Below are 27,797 nucleotides of genomic sequence, written 5' to 3'. Positions count from 1 at the left end.
AGTCATATCCTCATGATCAGTAATTTAGAAATATAAGGTCTTTTAGTTGCAGACCTCTAGAAATTCTAGTGGTGAAGTACAACTGTCATAAAATCTGACAAATACGGTATTGCCAGTGTTAGAAAGAAGGTTTGTACTAAATCTACTAGACCTCAAGACTTCGGCTTGTCAGACATCCTTTGTCCGGATGTATCTACTCTGGCCTAGACCTTTCTTCTAACTTAGCTGTAACATTCACAGTCAATGTCAACTTAGCTGTAACATTCACAGTTAATATAACTTGTTTCAGTTTTAGTTTAGCTTAGTACAATCATGTACTACTGTATGGAAACTACTGTTATACCAGTACTGATGCATTTCTCTAAATAACAGGCAGTAATGTAAAATAGCTATTCTGTGTAGAATAAACAATCCATGACCCTAGAATCAAAACGTAGCAAAGAGCACTACGTTTATGAGATGTCTGTATTCAGTAAGTATCCAGCAAACATAAAACACATCATATTTAGTAAACTAAGGTGCGAAACAGAAATGGAAACCACAAAAGAATGAATGTTTTTCTGACAGAAAACATATTCAGAATTGCTGCAAGAGGATCCAGTGTAAGCAGAAAGACTCCTATCAATGATGGTACTCCTCTAGGCATAGAAAATGTGACAGCGAAAGCTTGCTGTAACTCTTTCTCACATTGAAGCCATTGACCTGAGTATGCACAGGAGTAGTGGAATGGTAAGCATAACACCAGAGAAAAAGGGACAGATGCTAGCAAGTACCAGAAAGATTCCAGAAAGATAACAATTTAAACTGTGTTCATAATAACTCTTTTATCAGAAAGATAAAAGACTTCAATTAGAGAAACAGTAAATTCTTCATTTTGCATAAAAGGTGTGTTTTGTGCATATAAACTATATAAATTGTAGTACCACAGATTAGTGAATAATAATAGGAATAAAGGCTACAATTTGGATTCAACGGCATTATCAATTCTTAAATAATCTCAACAACTAAACTCTCTTTGTTATACAAAAATTAGTGTAAAAATATGTATTTTGAGAATAATCAAATTAAATACATTATTAAACACTAAAGTTTACATAAAAGAAAAGTTCAAGTCTAGGTCAGGGGCCTTGCTTGGCTTTTTAATACAGATGCAACCACAGTATTCTTTATCTGTATCTATTCAGAGAAACCTGCGCATGTCAATGCAACAACAATCCATTTCAGATTCAAGGTAAAGTGACGTGCTTGACAAGTAAATGTGTTATTAAACATAAACAACTGTAGACAACATCAAACATTCTCAAGTATGTGATAAGCTTCATATTACAACTTTTGTAAAGACACTATGCCCACAATTATAAAAAAAACAAGTAATGTTAAGTGAAACCCAACAAACTTCCTATCATTAGAATCAAAAAATCAGTTAATTGATTCAAGTATTCCTCCTAAATATTTAAAGAGCATTATTTGTTGCTATTGTATATGGGTTCTTCTTAAGTTTACCTGTGCTTTATTTAGAAATAAAGGACAACTCATATTGGAACTTTTATTCCAGTAAGTATGGACACTTAATTAATGTCTTCACCTTAACTATGAGCTGCAGATTATGAGTTTCAGTACTAGAGTTGATTATGAAATATATCCTATATCTGATTTTGAGTTACAATTCAAATTTTGATTTAGCATAGTCATAAAATAAATCAAATATTTAATCATAGAAGAACAACCCAAAAGACAAGGTAGTGATCACTTCTGTTAGCCACATCATCTGAAAACCTAACACTATTTCCTGAAAGTGCAACAGACATTCCAGAGTAGGAGTATGTTGATGAATAGGCTCTAACATAGTTCTATGAATTTGTCAGGATCCAAGAAGCTTGTCTTTCACACATCTCAGCATGATGGATAGAAAAAGAACTGCAATTTGAACACTTGCCTAAATATTTTTAGCATAAGGGAGGTTGGCCTCTGTGTTTTCTGTCACAGCAGAACTCAACTCAGCCTGTGTCAGCTTTGTTTAGGGATGTGGTAAGCCTTTGGTTCACTTTCAATAGTTTTAAAATATCAATCCCACTCTGATGTAGCTATAAACAAACTCAGTGGCAAAACAAGCAGAGGAGAAACATTCATTCAAAAACTGTGTAACTAAGGTGATGATAAAAATAGCAAATAGAAAACCAATTATCTATTCTCTGAAGAAAGCTAGACAACAGCAATCTAGAATCCTGTTCCTGAGAAATAAATGGCATAGTAACATGTAGTACATAAGTTCAGTCTCTTCCATTTACATAAGTAACATTCTCCATTCTTAATCTGAAGTATAAAAGTACAAAGGAAAATGAATTTCACAAGACAGCCTTTAAAAATTCTTATAAAAAACACAGATAATTCCCATTCTCAATGGAAGGAAAAGTCTCCAATGTTCCTAAAGGTTTTTGAAAAAGAAATTTTATTATTGGTAAATTCCTCTTCTATATGAGGGAAAGATAATCTGGATTAGTCTCACTTGCTAAGTGGTCATGTATTACCCAATCACATGCTACTAAACGTATGCGCTAACAGCTCATGTGAGAACTTAGGAGTGCTAAATGAAAAGAGAGGCTTGCATGTACTAGTTGCAGATGCAAAGCTACAGACTGTACACATAGAAGAACAAATGCTGAAAACCCTTCTGTGATATATCTGTGACAAGCTGGTGACTGTGGACTACTTCAAATATAGGACTGGATATATTAAAGGTACTGAACTGTTTCATTCCTGTTTAAGCAGGAACAACAATGCAGAGGATTCATTCTTTTTGAAGATTCTTATGAAGGGCCACATTAATTCATCCTCTGAGCATTTATTAATTTCAGGGGAAGATGCTTACTGAGGCAATGACATTCATCAGAGGAAAGTATGTAACATTAAAGGCCCACCTTACAATATTGATATTTAGTTTTCAAATTACTCTTTGTCATCTAGGAATGAGGAAATATTGGCATCAATTCTGTTTTAGAAAACTTTTTCCACATTAAATATTAACTTTATGAAAGCTTGTAAGTGTTGAAAAACATTTATCTTTAATTCATGCAAAAGAAATGGTAACACTTTCAGAAACATTACAATCACTTAAAAACAATTCACTCATTCCAAAGTACAATCTATGTTATACAAGCAAGTTCCTATTTCTACCTATTTTTGAAGCACTGTTTAGAGAAGAAATGGTTGGCATCTATATCAGCAGCATCAATATAAATGTATAGTCTCCTGTATGCAAACAGTATTTAGGACTGTTTATTCATTCCCATATTTCTAATACTTACTTTTTCCAGCCCCTCACTCATCCTGTATTTTTGTTAGATACGTGTTTAAATGACTTAGGTGGGAGAAGACCTTAGAGATTATCCAGTTCCAACTCCCTTGCCATAAGCAGGTGTCATGGTTTTATGATTTTTGGTACTGGTATTCCACATCATAACATCATGTAGTGCATTTAGAGTTAAAGAGTTAATGCTCCAGCTCCGTGGACCATCGATAGTTCCAGGTATGCCTGTCTCAGAAGAGAAGAAGAACTCCATTCCCCAGAGGACTTTGCGATGCTTTGCGTTCTTACGTGTTTACGCTCAGAGGGAAAGATAAAAACTGTCTGCAGTCACGGGACTCTCTCTTCCCTTCGGGACCGAGCTCGGCAGTGGGTGTTTGTTGCAGCCGTCCGCCTTCAGCGTTAGCGTAAGGCCTTCGGTTTATTGGACACTCTCTCTCTTGCTCATTTTATTTGATTCATTTGCCTCAATTCCAATTATATTATATTATATTGTGTTATTTTCCTTTCTGATATCTTATTTAGTAAATTAGCTTTCCTCCTCAGATCGCTGCCGTTGTTTTGTTCCTGGGCCCATCTCCCTTCTCCTTTTTTCCCTTTTCCCCCTTCCCCTTCCCCGGGGTGTGGGCCCGTGGGTCCCCTGCCTCAATTGTCACGGTACCGGGTTGAACTGTCCCGCAAACCGTTGACAGCAGGTTGCCCAGGCCAGATCAGACTGCCCAGGGCTCCATCCAACCTGGCCCTGAATACCTCAAGGGATGGGTATCTGTAACTTCTCTGGGTAACCTGCACCAATGCCTCATCGCCCACTGAGTGAAAAATTTCCTCCTAACATCTGATCTTTCTCTCTCCTCTTTAAAACCATTCCTCCTTGTTCTATCACTATCAGAATGTGTAAAAAGTCAGTCGGTGTTCTGATTATCATCCCTCTTCAGTACTGGAAGGCAGCAATGAGTTCATCCCTCAGCATCATCCATGGTAAACAAGCCCAGTTCCCTCAACTTTTCTTCCAAGGGGAGGTGCTCCAGCCCTCTGATCATCTCATGGCCCTCCTCTGGACTCTCTCAAACAGCTTCACGTCCTTCCTATGTTGCAAGTCCCAGGCCTGGATGCAGTACCCCAGATGGGACCTCCAGATTGGGCAGAGCAGAGGGAGACAATGACCTCCCTTGTCCTTCTGGCCACTCATCTTTCAACGCAACCTAGGGTAAGGTTTTAGGCTGCAAGAACACAATGCTGTCTTGTGTTGTCTGTCATGCTTCAAGCCACGAATCAAGACTATATAGCCTCACAGATTTTTTCATTCTATGTATCTAAACTTGCGTACTGCTGAAAAGAACTTGATGGTGAAAAAGCATGTTCAGGTGAGCAGTAGACATACAGTAATAGCCAGAAAAGAGGCTAGAGAATCAGTGAAACAAAATAGTGTTACCCTCCTTCTGCTGCCTCTCCTATTCCTCTGGAAAATATATATATATATATATGTTTGTATTGTTTTATTAAATAAAGGACTTAAGTTACATACTATTTTCTCAGATAAAAATCCAGCCATTGCAGGATTTTACGTATCTATGACTAGAACTGCAGCCAAGAAGACAGAAAGACTATGGGAAGAGATCTTTGTTACAAAGATGGTAATGCTATAATAAAGTTAATAGCAAAACTTACTCATAAACCTAAAAGGTGCTTCTTCAAACAGCACAATGCTGGATATGTAATTTCATTTAAGAACAACTAAAACAATCACAGAATGCCTTTTACACAACAATTCTATGTTAATAAACTGAATTCAGCTTTCAAATAGCCATAGTTTCAATTCAATTATTTTTCTTTCCAACTTAAAATACAGCTGTTGAAAGAATCTCATTGACCACATATATTTAACTTCACATGTTATTAAACATTCAAATTGCAATCATTAGCCAACTTACATAGCTCCATTAGTGTAGACTGTGTCACTTCCTTCCACATACTGAACCTGGGTTGGGTAGACATGCTGTACTTGCTGTACAGTTTGCACTTGCTGCACCTGAAAGCAAGAATATCATAAATGATACACTGTCATAAAAAAAAAAAAAAGACCAGAGCTTCAGTGCATTTTCTGGCTTCTCAACAATATGGGAAGTCTCTGTTGAAAACTGAAAATTGAAAAAACATTGAAAATGCATGTTCATGCAGCACACATAATTCAGTGCTGAAGACAGATCTAATTAAACAATATAAAAGGATAAAATTAAGCATAATTACTCTATGAAACAAGGAATTACATTTACTAAAGAAAAAAGTATCTTTTGTCCACACATATGCTCATTCTTATTCCATTTAATTCTGATTACACAAAAATTAATATACAGCTTAGTGTGCAATAACACACAGCTACAGTGTGCTGCTCTAAGTTCAAAAGTAAAGGTTTAGATCAAAATAGTTCAGCATTTGTTTAACTGGAGTTAAACTACAGTGGTACAAGGCTTTTTTTGAGTAATGTTTTGACCTTAAGGTATGTCTATGGATCAAAAACCCCATAATTCTTCCAGAATATTAGCACCTACAACACAGTGCAAGGAAAGCTGTTTTTAATGTTAATGAGGTAAACAAAAAGAAGCAATTAGGTATTATTATTTTCATCTATACTGCTAAGATAGCATGTCTGTCTTGTTAAAGCATACCATCAGATAATTCCTTTGACTTATGTGATATGTAAAGTAGCATCAGGTTATGCTTATTTCCTGACCAGTCTTAATTTTTTTATCTTCTACTATAGCAAAGATTAAGAAATACATATTTCACACGAGCTGTTGTTGAGAGAAGTTGAAGTAAAATGAATTAAAGACTTCATACACTAGCAAACCTTGCAGTAGGAACTGAATGAAGCAAGGAACAATGTACACATTTGCGCAATAGATTTAATGTAAGCTATATGTAAATGACTGCTGCTTTTCTCAGATGTTTTGTTAGGAAGCAAATTTACTGTAATCCAGTTGCTCCTGGGAATTGCAAACACTATATGTTTGGGTCTCTACACTCGATGGATCATCTCACAAAGCTCATTAAGAATATCTTCATTTTAATACCTTAACTCCACCATAATCTTTTAAAGAGTTTTAAAATAATCATAAATTTCATAGCATATTACAGTATTGACTCAGATTTTGAAAGGAAAATCTAGACTTTCACATGAAGTTTTTCTTAGTCTGGTATCAAAACCTGAACTATAAGTGTTCTGAGTCCAGCTTTACTAGCACAATAGAAATGGTGAGGCACTGTATGATGGTTAAGCTATCTATTTAAAGTTACAGCTTTCTGATTTGTCACATAAATCATTATATAATTGGCTATAAACCTGAAATACAAATTCGCCACTTCAAAAACAAGGCTTTAAGAATATTTCTGAATATAAAGGTAAAATGTTTATGTGCTTCACTGTGAGACATATATGCCACAGATCACAATGGTTTCAAAGCTTAACTCCAAAACTCTTTCTTCTTTTTGGGTGTTTCAAGCTCTAAAATGACTTGCAATTAATGGGAGAGTGATCACAGCACTAAACTGATTTCCATAATATGGAGAAAATATCTTAAAAGCAGGCTTTGTTTTTAAAACCAGTAATTTGTCACCTGCTACATAATGGATTTGTTCCATTTTCTGTTCCAGTAGTACAGTTGGGGAAACATGGAAGATTATGCCATTATCAACATCTTTCCACCCAACCTCTCCCAAAAAACACTTCACTGCCTGCTCATATGCACTGAATGTGGCTTACTCCCTATGAAGAAATAACAACAACAACAAAACACTACTGTGTTTTATTAATAAAAGCAATCGATTTTCTCCCCACAACCTGCTTACTGATAACTTACTATATATTTAAATTATTAAAAACTTCCTGTCAGCAAATGCAGCACATGTTCCCACTCTGCACAAGCTACTAGATTCTTGTTATATAAGAATATAATACTCTTGGATGCAAGCTGCTACCATTTCAAAATCTGTGGATACAGTACTGTGCAAGACCATTACCACAGCAAAGACAGGATACTGCAGAGAAGAAGAGTGCAGAAAATAAAGAAGGTTTCAAAGCTTAGCATCTATTAAATTATCATTATATATTAAGAAACTTAAAATTTTCAAAAATTGTTTAACTTACGATTTGGAGGAAAAAAAACAACCCAACTATTCGAACCAGTTATAGAAGAAAATATAAAAAATGTTTTAAATTACAAACTTTCACAATTTTTTGCATACACTATCTCTTAGATATTACACTATCCACTAACTATTAGCCTACTAAGCAAATACTACCACTATTACTACTACCTGCTTAGACAAATAACAATATTTTAGAGTGTTTGAATTGTGCTAATATCTTATTTTCCTTTTGTAGATCTAAGCGTTTTGCTTCAGTTTCTCTGAAACTCAGTACTGCTCAAGTTAAATTGATTCTGTTGCCAAAAGAAGATTTCGTTACTACGATGTTCGTCAGAGTATATACCTATGACTTTCTCTATCTTGTGGTTTTTGAATATTTTTCCTAACAAGGAAGTGATCTATAGAATGGCTTTGCGTATGAAAGTTCTATGGAGCTGAAAATCTTTGTTAGACAATACTTACAATTCCATTTTTATTTCTAGTTTAACTTCATTAAGGGAAAAATATTTCCAGGAGAGTTACATTAATTTAAGTGCCTCTGGATTATAATCTTTTCTTTAAGCCTCGGGAAAGGAAGAAATCAAATGCATATATATATGTTTGTATATTTGTATATATATTTATATGTATGCATTTACTCTCTCAGGGTATAAAAGTATCTTAGAGGAATTTACCTAGGGGGACACAAACCACCACAGAAAAAAAAAACAAAAACATCATTGTTTATATAAAATGTAAAAAAAAAATATCTAGTCATGGGAATTGTTACCATCCAGCTAGAGAAGAGAATATTAACTGGCTGGCATAGGAAATAATGAGTTAAATAAGGTCAAATGGAGGATCATTCATTCCTCTTGCTTCAGTGATTCTAGCCTGAAATAACTGGAACAGGATTAGAAGTAAGCAGCTGAAATGGTCCAGGAGAGAACAAGGAGAATGAAAACCTATTTCAATGTGTAATTAAAATCACTAGTTGAAGAAAAATAAATTATGTCCTTAATTATAAATTCTCAAAGGAACAAATGAATGAATTAGTATACTGTATTTACAAGAATTTGTCAACAAAAGAAAGTGAATAAAAGCATACTGAAATGCAGAAAATACTTTTAAGAATAAAGGAAATTCAGGAGAGAATTTTGATGAAGTGCTGATGTTCAAAGTACTAGTGAACAAAGAGTAGAAAATCAGAGTGAAATACATTAGGAATTTTAAACATCGTTTTAAAGAGAACATACTCACAGTGCATGTGCAAATACTTGCATATGCATTATTTTCTATCCTTAGCTATAAAAATAATTTTTGTACTCTCATTAGTCTGGAATCCTTTTGGCAAACAAAATATAAATAGCATATGCTGTAATATTCTAAGCACATTCATATGTATATAATGCTTAATGTGAGCTTGTGATTATGTTTCTCTTATGCTGAGCATGATTTTGCATTAAGACTAATTTTGATTAGAAGAAGTCTACATCTTGAGTTTAATGAAACAATTACCTCATGAGGTGATGGCCATAGTGAATGTTACTACAATAACTGCTTTGTTCAACTTCAGCTGCATTGATATACTTTTATAGAAGATTGATTATATGATTACTTTTGCTTTATTTCTCCAATCCCTCTACTTCACATGGCATAAAATAAAAAGTGCAGTTAATTTTTAATCTTTATAAATTTGCTGCTCTGTGCTAGAGTGCCTGACGAAAAAGCAATGATATGTTAATGAAAAATCCCCAAGTTTGAAGAAGCAAACTGAGAAAATTCCTCCAAATATTAAGACAGAATGTAATTACACTCTCAACACTTTGGTCTTAGTCCTGATGCTTTTTACTTAAATGTATGTGTTTTGTCCTGTCACCATTCTCATCCATCATACTTCTCCAATAACAGTTTCTGTGCTACAAAAAAACAACTGCCACCACTGCAGTATTGACTAAAATGTAATCTGAGATTTTACTAAAAATTTTACTAAAAATAAAGTCAAATTTTTATTTTTTTCTGTTTTGGACTTCCATAGTAGGGTTCTGTGAGATCCATATTTATACTAGCTATGTGAAAATTAGGCATTTGTTTTAGCTGAAAATATCAGAAAGTACTCTTTTGCTCAAAAAACACAATGCTTCAATACAGCTGTAGAGGAGAAAGGCTCTTACTCCATTCTTATGCAGTTGGTTCTTATTCTGGGCCACAATTTTACATTTGCAAAAAATATAACATAGCTACATACAACATAATTTGAAGAGTGGTATCCCTCATGCATCTGTATTAAGACCAATGCCCTTTAATATCTTCATCAATGACATCGACAGTGGGATTGAGTGAACCCTCATCAAGTTTGCAGATGACACATAACTGTGAGGTGTGGTTGACATCTCTGAGTGTTGGGATGCCATCCAGCGAGACCTAGACAGGCTTGAGCACTGGGACCAAGTGAAACTCAAGAGGTTCAACAAAGTGCAAGGTCTTACACCTGGGTCACAGCAACCCCTGCTATCAGTACAAGCTGGAGGAGGTAAGGTTGGACCACAGTCCTGCTGCAAAGGACCTGGGAAGCTGGATACAAGATGGCAATGTGCACTCACAGTCCAGAAAACCAACCACGGCTTGGACTTCACCAAGGGAAGTAGGGAAAGCAGATCAAGGGAGGTGTTTCTGCCCCTCTATTCTGTGCTGGCGAGATCACACCTGGAGATCTGTGTCCATCTGTGGAGTCCCCAGTACAGGAGAGACATAGACCTGTTGGGAGGACCACAAAAATGATCCAAGGGATGGAACACCTCCCTATGAGGACAGGCTAAGAGAGCTGGGGCTTTTCAACCTGGAGAAGAAAAGGCTCCAGGATGACCTTTCAGTATCTAAAGGGTAGCAATAGGAAAGGACAGACTTCAGCAGGGTCTGTTGTGATAGGTCAAGGGAAAAGGGTTTCAAACTAAAAGCAGGGAGATTGAGGTTGGATAGAATAAAAAAGTTTTTTATGATACAAGTTGTGAGGTATTGGATCAGGTTGCCCAGAGAGGTAGTGGCTGTCCCATCCACGGAGACAGTCAATGTCATGCTGGATGGGGCTCTGAGCAACATGATCAAGCTGGAAAGGAGTTGTACTAGGTGACCTTTTAGGGTCCCTTTGAACTCAAACAATTCTATGATTCTGTGGTTCTCTGATACCTTCCAAACATTGAAAAAAAAAACACGATACCATGACAATAACTCCAAATTTATATTTGCATGAGATGACGTTTAAGCATGGTGTATAAGTTGGAATGCAGACATAAGGAAGAAGACTTCACCAGAAAAAAATGAAATATTAACTTAAAAAAAAATCTATGGTGGCCTTGATCACTAAGAACTGTTGATAAATAAAAATACAAATGAAAATACAGAAGTTTCAGTATCCACCACATGGTAGTAGATAGACAAGTGCATGTTACAGTATCGAGAACAAAGAAAGTCTCCAAAAATGACCTATTGTTTTAGGAAATAATATTCATATAAGAATGTAATCTGAATGTGAATATTAATATATATATATATTGTGGAAAGAGCTGACATTATTATTATCAAATATGTCTTTTATAAGCCATAGGATATTCCTTTTTTTAATTCTATAACTTCCAATTTTCCAATGGCGCACCCTGCTCATATTTTCACTCTTCCTTTTCCCCTCACCACACATGTGTATCATTTAAATTATGGATTTACAGAGAAAACATCAGGAATTTTAATTCCTTTCTCTCTAAACAGGTATCTCCCATGAACTGAGTTTTAATTACTGCAATACAGTTTTCATTGTCTGTTCCTCATGTTCATTTCCAATTTGATTCCTGCAGTATTTCACAAGAAACTTTCTTGGCTCAGATATTTACTTATCTTTCTTTTTTGAAACACTATGTTGATTCTTACTGTTAGAGACACCTAAAAAAAGTATAATCTAATATATACACAAAGAAAAACAATGAAAAATACCAGTGGAATATGGAATTAAAAGGGAATACTCTGAACCAGTAGTACTAAGTGAAGGAGATGTAGCAACTGATAGTTCTACAAACTTGCTTACTGCAATAAGAATAAATGTTTCCTGTACCCACTAAGCCCTAATCAAGCAAGAGAAGAAAAACCTCATCCACTCCCTGAATTGTATGTTTTGACATGAGCAATACACTGATAAATTGGAATAATATCAGAGAAGATACACAGGGTAGGTGATATAGCTAAATGCATTAATAATGTGGGAAAATACAGAGCCAAATATATTCTTTAAGTTTTCAGAAAAGTAGTAATTTTGCAGAAGTGAGGTTTATAAACATCAAAGCCAAACTCATTCTATATCTTTATGAAAAAAAACAAAACAAACAAACAAACAAACAAATGCAAAGAGTAATCTATCTTTACAACTCAATTAATACAATTAGAACTAAGGAAGTGTCCTATATGCCACTAAATAGTTAACAATCTTCCATCACATTGATCAGATCTATAAATGGATCAAATTCAACATGCAAATTAGGCCATCATAAAGGTTTCATATTTGATTAAATTGGTAACTATGTATAACTACTATATAGCCAGCCATTTCTTATCTGAAAAGCTGAAATACAGAAGTAACAAACAGCAAATCACATGAACTACATTCAGTAAACATCTGCTGTAATACAATAACACAAAAATGACAGATTATATAGATCTTGTTTCACAGGAAAAAAATGTCCTATACTTTACAGAGCTTAAAAAATAAATAACTAATTACAGAAAATCTCCTGCAAAGGTTTCAGAGTTCAAGCATCATGAGAGCATCAAATTAAGACTAACATACTATTAAAAAGTCTTTATTTTAACGGATGTTCTCAACATTCTAATGTTGAGAGAGTAGTACTTTTAGAACTATACTTGATAAAATGATGAAAAATCAATTTAGAGAACAGATTACACTATATAATAAATTATGTCCTGTTTTCATATTAGTGATTCTGAAATTGTCAAGTCAACTTTTGATGAAAACTAACATCAGGAATCACTTGGATCACCTGTCACATTGATTACTAATTTCTGTGTAATCAGGAAAAATCTTGGATAACAGTCAAGGCTTTCATATTTAGTCCCTATTTTCAACCTTCCAATTTTTCCCTCCCATTTTTTTTTTTGCTTGTGGGCACTGTAAGGGAGTGACCACCACCTGGTATGAGAGGGGCATGAGCTGTACTGGCTGTTACATGAGGTCTTGCTACTTTTCTGGCACACGCATATAATGAATTACATATTGTTGCATCACAAATACTTGCATGACAATGTGTAAAATCTGCAGTGAATCTAGACTAGAGATGCATATTTACATTTATATTGCACTTGCTTGGAACTGCAAATTAAAGAAGAAATTGTATAACCAGCAGTACCATAAATATATATAAGGCATAAATGTAAATTTAAATTCAGTAATATAAATTTAATTTCTATGAGTTATTCCATAAATTATACAATAATCTGCTGCCAGAATCCCATGGAGTATTACTGGTACTTGTCAGATGCTTTAGTGTAGAGAACAGACCCTGAAAACATCTTGCCTTCCTAGGTAGCTATTTTAATTCCAGTAAAATAAAATCATTAAAGCAGTGCAAAACAGTGCATTTAGCAGCCTGCAACAAAATCATATTCAAAATCATGTTCTACACTGTGAAGAACTACCCCTCCTGATTATTTTTTTTATCTTCTCAAAGCCAACAGCCACCTACCTGTTGCTGAACTGGTACTTGCTGTACTACTTGCGTGGGCACTGCTGCCTGGCCAGCCACAGATGTCTGTAAAGTCACAGTTGAACCTGTATCCGACCCAGCCTCTGATGTCTGCATCGTGGTCTCTGAGTAAAATTAAGAAGCAAAATTAAAAGGTTAATGCATCTATTCATTTTATTATTTTGGCACTTACTATAACACACTACTTTGGGGGGGTTTGTTACCATGTTTGGATTTTAAAATTAGCTAGTATCAACCTTGGTGTTAGCTAAAAGGCTTTTCCCCTACTAAGATACAAACTGCAACTGTTTTTTTATTTGTTTGTTTAATCTTGGTATCAACTTACTTACATCCAGAATGTCTTCTATTTACATATGCAGAAATATCTCAGATAGATAGATATCTTAGTTTTGTCACTTTGGGAACAACTCAGCAGAGGCTTCTCTAGACTTGTAGATAACTGGTCAATATTCAAATCTTTATTTTCTGTCTTCCTGAATTACATTAAAAAGCGTACATGAAATTCAAAGCTAAACTAACAGACTGCAGAGTGAAGGGATATAATATGAAAAGAAGACTCTGAAAAGCATGTATAAGTCACAGTGAAAAAGAATTCAAATAACCTTCAGTATAAAGTATTAAATCAATAATTGTACTTGAAATTCTGAGAAGAAGAAACTCATTGCCAACGTAACAATACAGAAGTATTTAAGTAGTAAAAAACCAGCAAGAACTGTGACACTGACATTTTAAAGGGAACAACTGGAATCTGGATTCAACATGAAAATAGTGAGAAAGAAAATGCCTTACAAAGAAAACTTACTATCAAAAAGACAACTGAGGAAGACTTTTGCTCTACGGGGAATAACTTTGGGACTCCTCCATTTTACACAGCAGAAATAGGAATACAACTGACTGGAAGGCAAATCAACATTAAATGAAGATCAGGAACTAAAAAAATAATAATAACTGCAGTGGGTTATTAACCAGTAGAAATAATAACAAGATGAGGCATTTACTTAATTGCCTAATACCTTCAAAACAGAAGCCTGTGTACTTCTGTGAAGGATTACAGTAAACAAACACAAAATAGTAGTCTCTAACCTAAATGCTATCCAAAGATCTTACTTGTTTTAATCCCTATTAATCTACACTAGTTACAGTGTATTTCTAAATCAAGCTGAGGACCAGTGTCTCTGAAAGTTAGTAGTGTTACAATCCACACTAAAAGAAGCTCCTATGAAAAATCTACAAATATTTAGAACACCATTAGGTGATTTTTTGCTTAACTGTATAGGTACATATAGCTGATAGGGAATAAAGTATCCTTTAATCTCTCCACAAAAGGAAAACCTACAATATTTTCTGAAACAAAACCATCACCAAAAATGCAATGACTCAGGGGCATACTAATTCATAATAATAAGAAGTCATCATTGCACAACTAAACCTAGAAAACTGCTCAGAAAATTCAATATTTTCCTTGCTTGACTACTGAATTAGCTGCCAAAACAGATCTTGCTTCCAAGGCTGCGTTCCAAAGTAGTTCAACCTGATTTAAAGCCAGGTTTCTGCAGTCTCTCCCCATGACTCACTGTGCATGCAAATGTAGTTTGCCCAGGAAACAGGCATATCAATTTGGCATGACATAAGGAAGAGAGATAGGACCTTGCCAGTTGGGAAGAACATTGGCTTAAATTTTGTGAACCCATGCCTATGGTACATGACAGATTAAACTGCTTTTGAAATATTCAGACTGAAAAACTGATGAACAGACTTGTCTGAAATTATTCTCAAAGTTACTATGATGTCTGACCTCTATACTTCTTCACAGCAAGTCTGGCAAAAACTAGAATATGGAAAGAAACCAGACTCCACAGATGACTACTGAAATGTTAAAAATCCTAATTAAATAAGGACTTAAAATTCCAATTAAATATGGGTGTCCTCAGGATAAATGGAAGAGCAATTCCATCCTTTTTCTTTGGTGTGTGTTTATAGAAAATGCAATATAAAATCCAAAATAAAATTATTTAATTTAAAGAACAAAATCACATTTCGCATATCAGAATATCCTAACTGAACAATATTAACAAGAGCAGTCAACTTCAGTAATACAATCTAGGAAGAAAATGCTGTTTTCCAATGCAATCATTTTTAAAGTTAGTTGTAGATGCACAGACTCAAACTGCTTCACACTGTAAATAAACTTAGTTAAGAATTATAAAACTACTTTTTGCAAACAAAGGCAAAAAGGGAACTTACATTTTATATATATATATGCATAGACTTATCTATGGAAATAGTATACATAGCACTGATCATCAGAACTTTTGAAGAGAGACGCAGCACATCACAGCACAATGGGACAGCAAGTGTTTTTGGGGGTTACTATAACATAAAAAAGTCATAACAATAACATTTCCAATTGAATACTAGTGAGTATTTTAGCTTTAACATTTTACTTAACTTTTACTTATAGAATGTAACCGTTTTTTAAATTGAACAATTCAAGTTTTACTCAGTTCTTGCTCAGCAAGTCACTGTAAATAAGAAAAAAAACTAAGAAGTTTGAAATTCTTAGAAGCAGAAAAGCAATGAAACAGGCTGTTGCAGGAAATTGTGAGCTTCAATTTGCATTAAATCTACTTACAGATGACCTTTCAAGTACTAAAGCCAAAGATTTTAGTAAAGAAATATTCTTACTACTTAGAAAGCAAAGATGACTATTAGCAAAAACTGATTTTTTTGGTATTGAAATTATTTTGAAAAGAAAAATTATTCCTATTTTGCATCTTCATTAGGAAGAGTGAACAATCAAAAAGAACTAAAACACATTATTTCCTAACACCTTTTAGCTTCACTTGTAACTATGTTGTTTTCCCAGTTACAGCGTACAAACATGTCAATCACTGGAAGGGAGGATGAGTGCTAACTATATTCAGATATCATTTTGACTGGTAAGAAGCTGTTCCATATTGCCACATTCATGTTAATTACAACATCATATCTCAGAGACAGTACTTGATCATTGCAACTGCAATTCAAGATGCTGCAGTTATCAGATCAAGGTTCTTCAATCTAAGGGTGGAATATAACGTACTCCTGTCCTTGCAGCACTTGTCAGGGAGAGTGTCTGGTTGACATTAGTGTAGAAAAAGAGAGCAGCTTTGACAAGAACAGAGTATACTCAGTTTGTAAGTCAGTTACCAGTTACAGTGGAGAAGCCTTGAGACGGGCAGACCACAAGCGCCAGTACCAGGTGACAGTCTGCTATCAGGCATTGAAGAATGCTGAGCAGGGGTAGTGAAGAACCAGGTACTTCCAACCCAGTCCTATAAGTGGCAGTGTCCAGAGAAATAATACATGAGACACTATAGGGACGCGTGAGAATGAATGCAGAGGTCTGTGGGAGAGAATTCCCAGAGACAACTGAAGACACCTCTGAGAATCCTTTAGCCTGCCCTCTGACAACCCACAGTACAGCTCACACTGCTACACTGACCTGACAAACATCAGATTTAGTCATCTCATCAGACTGTACTTGGCATTGATGAGGCTGCACCTCAAGTACTGAGTTCAGTTTTGAAAACAGAACTACAACAAAGGTATTGAGGTCCTGGAGCATATCCAAAGAAGGGCATCGAAGCTGGTAAAGGGGCCTGGAGCACAAGTCTTACTAGGAGCAGCTGAGGGAACTGGGATTGTTTAGTCTGGAGAAGAAGAGGTTCAATGGAGACCTTACTGCCCTCTACAACTCCCTGAAAGGAGCAGTGAGGTGGTGAGGTGGGGGTTGGCTTCTACCTAACCAGAGATGGGACGAGGGGTAATGGCCTTAATGTTGAGACAGGAGAGGTGATCATAGTGTACTGGTGACTGAGTTCATTTAATCTTCACACTGTCAGTTCGGTAAAAGCCATGGCTGTAGCATGGCTGGGGATTATACATTTTGCAGTCAATTTTTCTGAAGCAGAAATATACCTAACAACTTAATATTCATTTCTTGAAAAGTTGTTGTTTTTTTTTTCATTTCTCTGCTCTAAGTCTTTATCTTGAATGCAATTCTTTACTATGGCATATTACACCTTTCTGACTTAGCCTTGTGGATACCGCATAGAAAATTTGAAAGTAAACTCGTATTGTCTTCCTATTCACTATTAGTTTTTCTAACTTCATGTTCCTGAGTCAGTCAATATATTTGTTTAAAGATTGCATCAGTGTTCCTTGAACACATTTCGAGTACCTAAATTAGATTTCTGCATTTCTCACCTCTGCTATGTATCATAGAATCATAGAATGATCTGGGCTGAAAAGGACCTCAAATGTCATCTAGTTTCAACACCCCGCAATAGGCAGGGTTTCCAACCACTAGACCAGGCTGTCCAGAGCCACATCCAGCCTTGCCTTGAATGTCTCCAAGGATGGGGCATCCACAAGCTCCCTGGGCAACCTGTTCCAGTGTGTCACCACCCTCTGAGTGAAAAAATATAAGCAATAGTATTGTACGTTTCAGCAGAAAAGATACCATCCTAGCCTAATGGCAGTCAGGTGTATCTCAAGTAACAGGTGCTTGTTTGATAAAGATTCTTTTTATTCTGGCTAATTAAAGAGTTGGACACACCCACCTGTTAATGATTTTGCTCTGTATAGCCAGAGCGTGCTGTATCATGTGAATGGAAGCTACATAGGGCACATTTTGAAAGAAAGCTAATTAACCCCTCCAAGTGGGAAAAATACATTGACCAAGACCAGCTGCTGAATGTGACAAGATTAGTAGTTCTTCAGTCTAGCAGACAGAACACAACTCTTATGATGAAAATTACCCCTTTCCTGCATATTCTGTGTAATTTCATGTTGTCTCTTACGTTTTCTAGCAATTTTTTATACAGTCAGATTCAATAAGATTTCTTTCTGTTTTCTAGACAGAAATATCAAGACTAAATGGTTAAGGGGTCTAACTCATCAATTATTAATCAAATAAGATTGTTAAAATGTGTCACATTAATGATCACTGTTTATTTTGCTACTGGACTACATTATGTTGAACTAATTTACTTTTTTTTAAGCTATCAGAGTTTTCAAAAATTTTGTTCAGCTACATATGCTTTCTTGTCTTCACAAAATAATGCAGCAATGCAGAAAATAGAAATGTGTTACTGACTTTTAAGTGTGGTAGGAAATTTCTTTTTTCTTCTCTTCAAGGCTAAATAAAAGAAAGTGAAGTGAGCAAGATCTGGTAATCACATGCAGTAATTATATGCTTTTAATGGTCAGAATAAAAGGCTAATCTTCATATCTTAAGCATTTATAATGATGAATAATTAGTATACTTATGAAGAATTTCTGTCTTTATAATGTGTTTTCACAGCAAAGGAACGCTTCTTAGAACATCAGTGTTCAACAGGTAATCCAAACCACTTGTTTCTTGACCAATAGTATAAATTGAAACAAGTATTAATAATACTCTAGACTTTTAGATAAGCATTATTTTTAAATATTTGTGTAAACAAAATGAATAACAACTTTCAAACAAGAAAAGTTGAATGAATACAAGGAACCAACTGTAGTTACTAGGAATAAAGCAGGAAGTTTATACATGCTATTCACAGTGGATAAAAAGGGAATATTCTAAGTAGTATAACTTGTAGAATATTAACACATTCCTACAACACCAATTTCTTACTGAACACTATTTGATTGTGTGCCTTAAGATTCTTACACGAAAGCAAGCAGATGAACACTACTGATACAAGGGTGGGTTACTAAATATTTCAGTTACCAGCACAGATTTAATTACTCTTTTCACCTTTTTAAGGAACTATGGGATAAGCAGTGATTAACTGAATGGCACAGAATAAAGTATATAAAGCGATAGTGTCTGTTCACACAATTTCCATCAGCATAATGCTACAATAGCAGAGTAATGGCAAGAGGAAGTACAGATATACGTACACTGCAAGGGACCAATGGAAGTGATTACTGTTGGCAACTCCATCAAAAACACAGTGATAAAAATCAACAATGTCTGGATAATCTCATTATCAAGCATCTAAGAAAAATACTGGTCAACAACTGTCATAATGAAATTTCACATTTCCAGAAGATCACAGAGAAGAAGCACATGGACACTTAATGCTGAAGAACTATGTCATAATTCTCTCATTTTCATCTACCTTCTAATTTTACCTGCAAACACTTCAAAACTGCATTTGCCCTTTGTAGGCAATATGTCAATATTACACATCCGAACAACATATCAATACACATCAACAAGACTACCTTCACAAACAATAGGACAAAACAAAACTCCTGAAGAGGTATTTTATTGAAATGATATTAGCAAGTACAACAGTTACAGAAAACAAATCTAGCAACTCATAAAACAGTTGCTTTAATTCTATTACCAGACACTAATATTTCAACCAGAAATACTGTTAAGTGAAAAGGCCCAGGTGATGTTCTCCTTGATCCTGCCAATGACATGAAAAAGTGTGAGGAATAGGGTGCTGGTACTGTGTATCAACAGCAGGTTGTAGAACTGGTGTTGATAACAGGACTTTGGGTTCTATGACCACTGGAGCATCCACGTATCTTTGCCATATCTCACTTTGTAAGGATGGATTTAAACAAGGAGTAACTGGGTTATGGGGCCAGAGTTTCCATCAGTTTTGTAAGGGGGTGTTGGACGCAACAAAGGGCCTGGGGTGAGATGAATGAAAGCAACATATAAACAACAAAACAGGGCTCAAGTAGTGGCATTTCAAGTATTTCCATGTAAGCAAGAAAATCCTTCAAGTCACTGGTATGGATAAACTACCTACACTCCTTCCAGGCTTGGGTACTTCTCTGAAGTGCTTGTTCACTAAGGCTCAGAACACAAGAAAAAAAAGATGTTAGACATCTTTGTGCATTTCCAGACCTATCATCACTATTGCAAATACACAGAATTCTTTATACAGTGCTTCTTTTTCAGCTCTTCTTGGATTTCTCATAGGACACAGACTCCTGCTTTAGTTAAAAAATTGCAATTGGATGTTTTTGTTAAGATTAATAGCTCCTGAAAAAGCAGCTGAAAACAAAAACTGATAATTCTATGCTAAGTACCTCTATACAGCACTATTGCTTAACTATCAGAATTACTACCTTGATCCAAGATCTTGCTTTGCTGCACAAATGATACCATCAAATTAATTATAAAGTCTAAGACTACTTCTTCATACTTTTGAAAATACTCAACAAAATCTATGTTGGAGAGTGGACATATAATACTTCAAGCAGTGATAACCACTACTCAAGGCACTTTGCCTAGCAGCCAGTGCTTTCTGAGGAAGAGTACAAATGCAGTACAACACCTGAAAAAATCATTTATCTCAATTGTGCGTTGAAAGTATGATACTGAAAGTAAATTCAGATTTAGCTTCAAAGGTCAGTTCTGTCGTTTTTTCTAATGAGATATTACACTGCAGTTCTTTTGTCTATAGAGTGAGTGTGAAAGCTGACTTCAACAAAAGGGATTAAAAAAAAACCATGAAAATGGAGGTGTTGTTTGTTTTCATATAATAATGGCATCATTAAGGTTGGAAAGGTTCTCTAAAATCATCTAGTCCATCTGTCAACCCATCAACATCATGCTCACTAAACCATGTCTATCATTGCCACACTTCGTTTCTTGAACACCTCCAGGGACAGTGACTCCACCACTTTGCTGGCAGCCTGTTACAATGCTTGACCACTTCTAAGAAGTACTTTTTCCTAATATCCAATCTGAACTGCCCTTGGCTCAATGTAGGGCCATTAACCCTCATCCCATCTCTGGTTAGGTGGAAGAAGAAGCCAACCCCCACCTCACTACCACCTCCTTTCAGGGAGTTGTAGAGGGCAGTAAGGTCTCCACTGAACCTCTTCTTCTCCAGACTAAACAATCCCAGTACTCTCAGCTGCTCCTAATAAGACTTGTGCTCCAGGCCCTATACCAGCTTCGCCGCTCCTCTCTGGATATGCTCCAGGACCTCAATGTCTTTCTCATAGTTCTGTTTTCAAAACTGAACTCAGTACTTGAGGTGCAGTCCCACCAGTGCGTGCAGAGGGACAATCAACTTGGTTCTTCTGGCTACTCTATTAACCAGGATGCTGCTGACCTTTTGGGCCACCTGGACACAATGTTTGTTCATGTTCAGACTGCTGTCAGCTAAAATCCCCACATCCTTTTTCTCCAGATCTCTGCCTTAAACGGTAGTGAAGCATGGGGTTGCGACTGAAGTGCAGGACCTGGCACTTGCTCTTTTTGAACTTCACACAATCGATCTCAAAACACTGGGCTCCTTTGAGTCTTCTCTTCTTCTGACTGAACATGCCAATCTCTGTAAGCCTGTCTTCATAGGAGGCGTGCTCCAGCCCTCTGATCATCTTCATGGCCTACTCTGGACCCACTCCAAAAGCTCCACATCTCCAGATGGGGCCACACTAGGGCAGAAAAAAGGCAGACAGTCACCTCCCTGTTCCTGCTGCCCAACCTGTCTTTTGATGCAGCCCAGGATACTGCTGGCCTTTTGGGCTGCAAGCACACACTGCTGGATCATTTTAAGTTTTTCATCTGGTAGATGAAAAAGTCCCTAAATCCTTCTTGGTATGGCTGCTGTCAATATGTTCTCCCACACTGTACATACATCGGAGATTGCCTGGATCCAAGGGCAACACCTTGCATTTGGCCTTGTGAACCTTATTAGTTTCTCATGCGCCTACTTTTCAAAGTTGATCTACTGCCTGGTTTAATATTTAGCAATCCTGCCTGCAGCAGGGAGTTTGGAACTACATCTTTGATGTTCCTTCCAACTAAAGCCACTCTATGATTCAATTACAGGTTGTTCATTGCTGTCTGAAGTGCATCACATTGATGGATTCTCTAAACTGCCACAGCTGAAACACAGATCAACTACTTCAAAACAACTAATACATTCTGATAACAGTTGATCGAGTATCACACAAAATGCATGGGACACAAAAGTTCAGAATCTACATGAGAGATTGCTGTTAAACATATTTTTAATAAATCTGTTCTAAACAAACAGGAATCAATAGTTTAGTACCCCTTACCTACCTGTTTTGTATGCTTTTATGTTGTAATATGATATTTCTAATGGATCCACAGAGAGCATTTCTGTACCTTGCACTTAAGACATTTAGATTTAGCATCTCTGTAGATACCACGGGAACCTGATTTTTTTTTGGGGGGTGGGATGAGAAATCTACTAAAATGTACTTGTTCTGACTTGAGAAGCCTACAGAGAAACTTACTGTTATCCAGGGAAAGAACAAGTTTGCCACAAAAGTAGTCAAATAATGCAACAGGTGAAATAGCTGGCATCCTTCCTCCTGGAAGTACTGAAAACAGAACTGGACATGTCCTAAACAATCTTATCTACTTAATCCTGCTTTAAGCAGGGAACAGACTAGATGATCACCACTGGTACAATCAAGCCCACATAATTCTGTGATGTAAATTCTAAGGAATTTACTGTACTATAGTACAGTAGTGGAAACAGAGTAGAAGTGACAAAAAACAATTTTATTGTATTTAATTTTGAAATAAACAGTGATGTTAAGCAATATAAAATACATCAAAACTGGCTACTACCAGATCAGAGATATGTCAGCTTACAAAATCAGCCTGCTTAAAGATCATTTAAACCATCTCAGCGTTTCCTATACTCTTATTGCTTTGTAATTCTAGAGTTAAACATTTTCCTTCATTTCTCTGGTTAACATGTCCATCTCCAAACTAAATACTCAGTCTCCTCTGCAGAAGGTGCACAAGTGAATTACTTCCCTCCTAAATGCTGTGACATATTTTGATAACTTCAGAGGTATCCTGGGATGCATTAGAATAAGCACGGCCAGCAGGTCAAGGGAAGTGATCCTCCCCATCTATTCTGTCCTGGTCAGGCCTCACCTGGAGTTTTGTGTCCAGTTCTGGGCTCCCCAGCACAAAAAAGACAGGGATCTCCTTGAAGGAATCCAGAAGAGGGCCACAAGGATGATAAAGGGGATGGAACACCTCCCTTACAAAGAAAGGCTGAGAGACCTGGGTCTGTTCAGCCTTGAAAAAAGAAGACTCAGAGAGGATCTGATCCATGTCTATAAATACCTAAGGAGTGGGAAGCAAAGGGATGAGACTGGACTCTTCTCAGCAATGGGTGGCATTAGGACAAGGGAAAATGGCCACAATCTGAAGCACAGGAAGTTCCACACAAATGTTTGTGGGAACTTCTTCCCAGTGCAGTGACGGAGCAGTGGCACAGCTGCACAGAGAGGTGGTGGAGTCTCCTTCTCTGGAGATGTTCCAGACCCGCCTGGACGCCTACCTGTGCAACCTGGGCTAGGGAGCTGCTTGGGCAGGGGGTTGGACTCCATGATCTCTAGAGATACCTTACAGCCCATACAGTTCTGTGATTCTGTGAAAAGTGCATAAAAGTACTTCTAGTGATAAACAAGATTATCTTCTAGTTACTAGAGTTTCTAGTTAAAAGACGGTTACTCCTCACAAACTCAGCAATAAGAAGTAGCAATGTCTACACAACAGTTGTAGCAAATAATACTTATTGGAAAAACACTTTCTTGTCCTCCTACAGAATTGAAGAAAGGCAAGACTTCTGTAAGTTACATGGTACTCCAGTCAACTTCCACTCCTTCTACATTAGGATTCCAAGGTGCAGAAGAATCCCAGTGGGCATTTTCAATATGCACACAGTCCACTCCAAAGAAGATTAACTGCATTAAAATATTTCTATTTTTTCAAGTGCCTCTAATACATTTTTTGATATGTTAGGGTAGTGGTGTTAAAACACAGATTAAGAACTGAATTAACAAATTTCGAAATCCGCCAGTGTGCCGTAATTCAAAATTACTTATTAATAAAACCTTGAGAAGACCTTCATTTTTCCATCATATTGTTTAAATGCTAGAGATGATGTTTATTCTGTAGCACAGTTTATCAAATTCTCAAAAAACACAAGTATTCTAGCACCATAGGTCTAAAACAACATAGACTTTCATTTTAAATGGTATATCAACCTGAAAAATCCTATCCTATTCTTTCCATGGCTCATTTACCTGTTCATAACTCATCTGATGTCTTGGAAGGAGACAAAAAAACATACCAAACCAAACTTAACGTAAGCTAACCAAAGAAGAAAATCAGTGGTTAAATTAATCTACATTTGGGTTAAGTAGACATCTATCCGCATTTGATACACTGTGGTGTGTGATAAATGCAAAGGTACAACTGAAAGCCAAGTCTGAAGCAAAACTTCAGAAGACAAAGACGTGAGTTTTTAAAGTAAGAATATTTCCAATAAACATGACAGAAGAAAAAAGACAGTTTGGATCTATTTGTCTTAACAAATAAAAGGTGAAAAGAACACTGTTAGACAAAAACAGAAAGATGTCTCAAGTTTGTCCACCACCTGACAGGTGAAAAAAATGAGAACTAGTTCAAAAAAGGTATGATGTATGATGTATGAAAAACCTTACTCAGTACACTTCATGTAACTTCACCATATTAATAATGAACGTCACCACCCACAGTCTTGTTCATTCACCTCGACTGGATTATGTCACAATACCTTATTGTCTCCAGCAAACAGAGACAGGGAATTACTTGTTCTTTCATTGCTGAGAACCTTGCATGGTTACATTTGCATGGCTGCTGTCCTTGCTGTCCTTTTCAATTTCTATTGACTTTTCTGCCTCACAGCTTTTGTTCTGTAAGAATGTTTTACCACTTATTTTGCATCTTCTTTACACTCTACAAATGACACTAATTATACTACACTTTCTTGTCATACAGAAAGAGCAAACACACTGCTGTCACCATTTTGAACTGACTTAACTCACATAAAGTGATATGTACAGATTTTCAGTACAAAAGTCAGTTTAATTCTTATAGAATTAATATACCAAATATCAATTCCACCACTATTTCATAGAGTCAACTACTCTAGAAATAGCAAGTAGCTCTTTGCATTAACTTTTTCTTCACTTTACCTGTAACACAAATTAATGTGGAGTTCATACTGTAGTTTTAGGAGAATATCTGGAACACTACAAATCTACACTACAAACATAGCTAAAAACTCCAAGTGCTCTCAGCTACTTGGTTATTTAGTATATATGGATAAATACTACAGGTAGCTCTGCCAAGTTTCAACACAAGCATGCAAAACCTCAACCACTACAGTAGTTACAGGAGTTTAAAAAATGGACATATTCATGCTCTAGTTTTTGTTGCACCCATTTTATATCCATAATGAACGTGTTTATAGATAAGCCAAGTCTAAATGGCTTATTCACAGCAGAAATGTCATGGTTGCTTATTAATCAATATAGCCAGTCTTTAAGCACTTAAGGCAAAACAAAATTTTTTTATGAAGTGCAAATTATACAAATGTAGAACACTATGTAGAACACTAGACTGAGCTGTATGCTTTAATACACACTGAGAAAATACACTGTAAAATATAAGTGAAATTTTATTCCTGAATTTCAAACTATTTACTAGGAAAAATACTATGTTTTTCCTAAACACAACAAAGTCATGGTGATTTCTCTGTGATTCCTTACCATGGTCACTAGTTTCTTCTTTCCCACCATCTTTCTCTCCCAACCTCCCCAAGATTCTCAAATTTCTGGAGAAAAGTTCTCTATCCTAGGAAATACTACCTGCACATCATTCCTGTCTAACTCAAATTTTAAAAATAGATCAGTTTTGCATTTTGGGAAAAAAAAAAACAACAGCAACAACAAAAAATTATATTTTTCCCTCTCAGTATCAGAAACATTGCTAATTCTGAGTCATATTTCATATCAATATTAAAAGATCATAATTTGCCTGGTTTCCATTTACAGATAGTTCATGCAAAGAAATTATTGCACAATTATCACTTAAGCAGACAAAGCATGTTAAGGTGAAAGAAGCTGCTTGAAGTCTTCAGTCCAAGGTACATATCAACAATTTAAGCTATAAGGTAGAACTAAAATTTTGCTTTAAAATATAAATACATTGCATCTACTTATTCTATGTATCATTAATAACATCAGCTGTTACACACCATGCTAAAATACTAACAAATAAGACACATTCTATTTATGTTCTATGTCAAAATAATAAAAATTTGTTTATGAACTACAGGACAGGTAAAATAAACAGTTACACATGTATTGAGATACTATAGTGTAAGCCAAAACAAATTTACGGAGTTATTTTGTAAGCTGCCTTCTACTAAGTTTAAGCAAATACTAAGATAACCCAGATACTCTGATCTTCACCCTCGTCATCTGTAGAACACGGAATAATTAAACCAAACATTGATATAGTAGAACACAACATAGTCTGAGCTTTTAGTATACTAGGGGAACATTTGCACATCCAAACTGCTGACATGCACATGCTATGCATAGCAGAATCCAGAATCATAGAATGGCTTAAGTTGGAAGGGACCTTAAAGACCAGCAAGTTCTCAACTCCCTACTGTCAGCAGGGATAAAATACTAAGAAATATTTCCAGTATAAACTGCCTTGAAATTAAGACTATTTAGGGAAAAATGCAGCTACAGTAAGCTAGGTGTTTTGGCCAATAGGAAAAAATATCAAAAAGAACAAAGAAAATTCAGTATGTATAGACAATTAGGATCCATAAATTATAGTCATGAGATTTTATTCAGTATTTTTAATCAAACTTAAACATGTGAACAATTATGCTGTAAAATATTACTAATAAAAATAAGAGACTAACCTTACAACAAGAACAAACAACATAGACTCCTACTCTTAATTCCCTAGTAGATATCTATATATATTAAGAATATTATCTATGTATATAACGAATATCTATCTATCTATCTATCTATCTATCTATCTATCTATCTATCTATCTATCTATCTATATCAATATATATTAAGAATATATAGATATGGAAGCAGTTTTGATGTTAGGACCACATATATTAGGAAAAACTCTGTAAATGAAAACACTAAGCTGGAGGGCGGTTGTGAGTGTAGTTTTATCCTGAGCTTGAAAGAGAGCAGTTGGATTTGCACAAGATAAATCATTCCATAAAAGTTTTTGTTAATTATTCCAGGGGAGAATGATTGCAAAAAATTACTCTATGCAATGTAATTGCACCTTTCATAATGAGTTATAAAGAACAAAATCAACATAGGCAGCAGTGCTCACACTCATAGTACAGTAACCTGTCTAGATCCAGTACACTGCAAATTGTGTATACTCTATCACTTCTACTTTTCCAAATGAGAAATATGCAACAAAGACAAGAAAATTAAAGTAGGTTTGCAAATAAGCCATTTTATTAGTGAAATTAATTACTGATAGATTCACAAAGTCTCACAGTGGCAAAGCATACAGTGAACTACATTTGAAACAACATCCTGCACCTTTGGGATAACTCCCACATGCAGATGCAGTGTTGGTGGGAATAGCCAGCATGTATTCATATGAATGTATTCTAGCATATATTCATATGAAATCTGGATATAAATCACTTAGCAAATATGTAGAATTATGTTTTATTTATACTTTTATATACTTTTTATGTGCATATACATATAT

At 35.7% G+C, this 27,797-nt stretch overlaps 1 protein-coding gene across 1 annotated transcript in view; it reads right to left on the bottom strand.

The window, feature by feature from the left end:
- RFX3 (regulatory factor X3) overlaps positions 1–27,797 on the bottom strand; it is a 120,413-nt gene that overhangs the window by 38,375 nt on the left and 54,241 nt on the right. The window contains exons 2-3 of the mRNA XM_065744173.1: positions 13,174–13,298; positions 5,236–5,333 (exon numbers count right to left, since the gene is read on the bottom strand). Of these exons, the coding sequence (XP_065600245.1) occupies positions 5,236–5,333; positions 13,174–13,290 (215 nt within the window). The 5' untranslated portion in view covers positions 13,291–13,298. The remainder of the gene's footprint in view (positions 1–5,235; positions 5,334–13,173; positions 13,299–27,797) is intronic.

Source organism: Cyrtonyx montezumae, unplaced genomic scaffold (genome assembly GCF_038088225.1).
Source record: "Cyrtonyx montezumae isolate F1298 unplaced genomic scaffold, pur_monq_1.0 scaffold_30, whole genome shotgun sequence".
Taxonomy (NCBI): domain Eukaryota; kingdom Metazoa; phylum Chordata; class Aves; order Galliformes; family Odontophoridae; genus Cyrtonyx; species Cyrtonyx montezumae.
This window is presented reverse-complemented; position numbering and strand designations above follow the sequence as displayed.